This window comes from Octopus bimaculoides, chromosome 30 (genome assembly GCF_046866305.1).
Source record: "Octopus bimaculoides isolate indiv1 chromosome 30, ASM4686630v1, whole genome shotgun sequence".
Lineage (NCBI taxonomy): Eukaryota > Metazoa > Mollusca > Cephalopoda > Octopoda > Octopodidae > Octopus > Octopus bimaculoides.
The window spans coordinates 14,338,079-14,343,078 of NC_142957.1; the positions used below are offsets into that span (position 1 = coordinate 14,338,079).

General features: G+C 38.7%; 1 protein-coding gene across 2 annotated transcripts in view; it reads left to right on the forward strand.

Annotated features, from left to right (window-relative positions):
- Positions 1-5,000, forward strand: part of LOC106876635 (uncharacterized) — an 11,749-nt gene that overhangs the window by 6,179 nt on the left and 570 nt on the right. For both annotated transcript variants that reach the window (XM_089345868.1, XM_089345869.1), the window contains exons 5-10: positions 111-219; positions 1,264-1,295; positions 1,762-1,861; positions 2,613-2,678; positions 3,275-3,367; positions 4,141-5,000. The exon at positions 4,141-5,000 is cut by the window's right edge and continues 570 nt beyond it. In XM_089345868.1, the coding sequence (XP_089201994.1) occupies positions 111-219; positions 1,264-1,295; positions 1,762-1,861; positions 2,613-2,678; positions 3,275-3,367; positions 4,141-4,335 (595 nt within the window). In that variant the 3' untranslated portion in view covers positions 4,336-5,000. The remainder of the gene's footprint in view (positions 1-110; positions 220-1,263; positions 1,296-1,761; positions 1,862-2,612; positions 2,679-3,274; positions 3,368-4,140) is intronic.

Genomic DNA, 5,000 nt, shown 5'->3' on the forward strand with positions numbered 1-5,000 from the left:
ATGTGAGTGTGTGTGTATATATATATATATATATATATATATATATATATATATATATATATATATACACACACACACATATAACCACATATCTATAATGTCTATTCCAGTGATTCCCAGCAGTTGATGGATGGCCACAAATTCCGTGTGTTTGCAGCCCAGTATCACCCTGCTACACAAAATACTTTCATATCAGGAGGATGGGACAATACAGTCCAAGTGAGTCTTCATAAGTTTATCATCATCATGGTTGACTTTGTGTTTCATCCTCTCGGGTTGGATCATTGAGGAGCGATGAAACAGTGGGGTTGATGTAATTAACTAGTTGCCCTCCCCATAATTTTAGGCTTTGTCCCTATAGTGGAAAGGATTATTATTGTTATTATTATTATTATTATTATTATTATTATTATTATTATTTTATGTTTGACTTTTGTTTTGCATTTGTACAAGTTGGATCCAAGTCTCACCCAGAGACCTCAAGAGACAACAAGTTAGAAGTTCATGTAGCTGTTATGCCTAGGGTACCATATATTTGGATTTGTACAGTTTTGTTCAAGTGAATGTTTAAGAAACCATAAGAAAATTATGTGTTTGCTTTAAAATTTGAGATCACATAGACAGTATTTTACGTAGGATATGGGCAGTTCCCCTGAGCACTATCTTTTGAACTTCAGCCATTTTGGGGTTTCCTGGAATCTGATCTAGGTAGTAATCAGCCCATTTCGCTGTCATTCCCAGGGCACCTATGACAGTAGGTATTGTTTTCGTCTTCAGATTCCACATTTTGCTAATTTCTATTTCTATTATTATTATTATTATTATTATTACTGAGTGAGAGAGAGAGCAGAGCATGCCATCAAAGTGACACTGGGGTAAAATATACAAAGCCCAGTATACCCATCATGACTACCCGCCTGATAAGGGTACACCAAGCACATGCATCACAACCATATGTGCACGACATGGTGATCTCATATCAAGATAGACAGCACATGACCTCGCAGGTGGGGCCCAGTTAGAATTTTCTTCAGGTCGAGTAGCCCATCCTGCTCAAAAGGTCCCTAAATAAGGGTTGTTTAAGCATGTTGAACAAAAACACCCATGTTATGCATTGGGGTCGATGTAATTGGCTTAATCCCCTCCCTGCCAAGCTGCCCTTGTGGCAAAAATTTTAGCTCATTATTATCATTATTATTACTATGGTGGCAAGTTGACAGAAACTAACCACATCTTCCATGTCTCTTTCTTTCTTTCTTTCAGTATTGGGACGACAGAAACCCTCATTCCTTCAGGTGAAAGATATTTCTAATTACTTCATTCCTTCCTTCCTTCCTTCCTTCCCTTCTTTCCCTCCTTTCTTTCTTCCTTCTTTCCTTCCATCTTTTCTCTCTTTCTTTCCGTGCATTTTTCCTTCTTTCTGTTACTCTTCCTTTCTTTCTCTCTTTCTTTATTTCTTTCTTTTTTCATTCTTGCTTTCTTTCTTTCTCTCTTTGTCTTTATTGCTTTCTTTCTCTCTTTCTTTTCTTATTTATTTATTTGTTTGTCAAGTGATGGTGGGGGGAACAAACGCAGACACACAAACATATATATATATATATACAAAGGGCTTCTTTCAGTTTTTGTCTACTAAATCCACTTGACTATATATATATATATATATATATATATATTCACGTATTGACACATGCACGCACGCACACATAGATAGCTATATACGTACACAGACCCTAATTGTCGTCCGTTTTGTTTCTTCTACAGACATTTCACTGGTCCCCATATCTGTGGTGACTCCCTGGACATTGATGCCTCAACCAATCAGATTCTTACCGGATCTTGGAGAAGGACAGACATCTTACAGGTACGACGTCCTTGCTTAGATATGGGTGTGGTGGTAGTAGTAGTAGTAGTAGTAGTAGTAGTGCCAGTTGTACCTGTAGGAGTGGGGTTGGAGGTAGGGGTAGTAGTTGTGATGGTGGTTGTGGTGGTGGTGGTCGTTGTAGTGGTTGTCGTCGTCGTGGTTGTGAAGGTTGTAGTGGTGGTGATGGTTGTGGTGGTGGTGGTCGTCGTCGTAGTGGTTGTCGTAGTGGTCGTGAAGGTTGTAGTGGTGATGGTGGTTGTGGTGGTGGTGGTGGTGGTGGTTGTGGTGGTGGCGGCGGCGGCGATAGTGAAGAGGGTAAGGAATGTGGTGTGGAATGAAGAAGTGTTGTTGTGGTAGTAGGGATGGTGGGGGTAGTAGTGGAAGTGGTTACGGTAGTTGTGGTGGTGGTGATGATGGAGGGAATGATGGTTGTGGTGGTGGTGGTTGTGGTCATAGTTGTGGTGGTGGTGGTGGCTGTGGTCATGGTAGTGATGGTGATGTTGGCAGTGGTAGAGGTAGTAGTTGTGATTGTGGTGATTGTGGTGGTGGCGCTAGGAGTTACAGAGGTAGCCACATAACGAGATCGAACCGGAGACCACCCAACCATGACCACAACCATTTGTATATTTATTTATTTATTCATTTATATCATCCTCATCCTCCCTTCTTCTTCTACTTCTTTTTCCTCTTACTACTACTACTACTACTACTACTACCACTTTTAATATTATCATTATTATTATTGATCCAGATCTGGGATTTCCTGACAGGAGCCAAAATACATGATGTGCCACAAAACATGGACGACACCTCATCAGTAAGTATTGAGTGTCTCTACTTCCACCACCACCATATATACATTGATATGTGTGTATACACTCCTACATACACATACATATTTACATACACCTATGAACATGTATATATATATGTATATATATATATATAAAAATGAATGAGATAAAGATACCAATGACATAAATAAATTTATATTTTATGTAGAATGTTTTACAGCTGTTTCGGGGAAAATTCAATGTGTCCCTTCATCGGAGACAGTAATAGTAGAAGATAAGGATTATTAAATCTGTACATGGATATTTACAGTAAGAAATGAGAGCGATGCGGAGAAGAAAAAGCAAAGAAGAGAAAGTACTTGGAGTATAGTTCCATTCCAAAAGTAAATATCCATGTATGGAATCCGTGTCCAAGGTGCCACACAGTAGGACTGAACCCAGAACCATGTGGTTGGTAAGCAAGCTTCTTACCACACAGCTATATCTGCATCTATGTATATATATATATATATATATATTTATACTACCAGTAGTACTACAACATCTACTATATATATATCTATATCTACAACTATTAGAACCACCAGAACTCCAACCTTTACCATTTATCTATCTGCAGCTCTATTGCGCCCAGTGGTTAGGGGAAGACAGTATTGTGAGTGGAGGTTCCAGTAAGAACATGGCCCAGGTTCACAACCGTACCACTCTCAATGTAAGTAGACGCTCACACTTGCACTCACACTCATGCTCTTATTCGCAATCCATACATTTTATCTGTTATTCACAGCATCAGTCTTTAACCCTCATTATCATCCTTTCTCTCTCTCTCTCTCTCTATATATATATATATATGTGTTAAATCTCTGAACGAGGTATTAACAGTAACTGCACGACAAGGTGAAGTATATTTGCCACTTAAATGCGACTGACCCCTAAGGGCGGATGTAACTGTTGCTTTTAGCCCCAGGAGAATAACCAGCTGGAGGAGATGTTCTCCTGGAGCTAAAAGCAACAATAACATCCACCCTTAGGGGTCAGCCGCATTTAAGTGGCAAATATACTTCACCTATATATATCATCATCATCATCATCATCATCATCATCGTTTAACGTCCGCTGGTCCCCACAAGATTACAGATAGGACTTGCTTTCTATATTGTCTTCACGTACAAGCTTTTTATCTCTTTATACTTTTTAATTATATTTCTCATATATTTTTTACTTATATTTTTTGTATATTTTTAATATATTTTTTTACATATTTATAGAGATATTGTTTTATAGTTTTGTTGCTCGTATATTTTTTTGCTATTCTGTTAAACTGTCGTATGTCCAAATTTGGCCAAATGCAAGGCTTTGGTCATTCCAAGGCTATAGTAGATACACTAGCCCAAGGCGCCACGCAGTGGGATTGAACCTGAACATGTGATTTAATATTTCAGAAAAAATTTTCATTACCATTGACTCCTTTATGTTATGTTGCAGGTGATCGGGAAACTGACCAACTTACCCAAAGCCGTCTACTGCATTGACAATGACCACTTGGGCCTGGACGCTACAATAGCGATCGGCTTCGACTGCTACATATATCTCGTGAAATCCGAACGGACAGGAGAGGTTCGAGTGATGACACCAGAGAGCACCACTGTGCGAGCATACAGTGTGAATAATGACTTTTGATAATTGGACGGCTTTCTGCGGTCCGGTCACTGTGGATGCAGATGACCATTGGCAGAAGGTCTTTCCTCGTGCCACAGGGGTGAATGAGAACAGTCAGACAGGCAGACGAAAGGCGGCGGGTTTCATTTTGGATACATGGAGAAAAAAAAAATTGAGAACATTCTGTATAGGCGTACATATTTACAGACCAATAGGTGCTTGGACCATCGCACTTTGCATCGCTATTACTACTACTACTACTACTACTACTACTACTACTACTACCACTACTACTACTACTACTACTACTAACTACTGCTGCTGCTGCTGCTGCTACTTCTACTACTACTATTACTACTACCACCTCTGCTACTACTTCTATTTTCACTAACATAACAACAGGCATTATATGTACACACATCCATCCATACATACAAACATGTGTGTGTATACATATATATATATATATATATATATATATATATATATGTGTGTGTGTGTGTGTGTGTGTGTGTGTGTGTATTATATATATTTATATATAATTTTTAAAGAGGACAACCAAACATTAAGGCAAGGCAAACCTCTCAAGTCATATACATATTATTATTATTATTGGAAAGAATTTCAAAGTCTTACAGCTGTTTCTGGGATATCCCAGAGTATGGCATATTCTGTCATCAGAGACA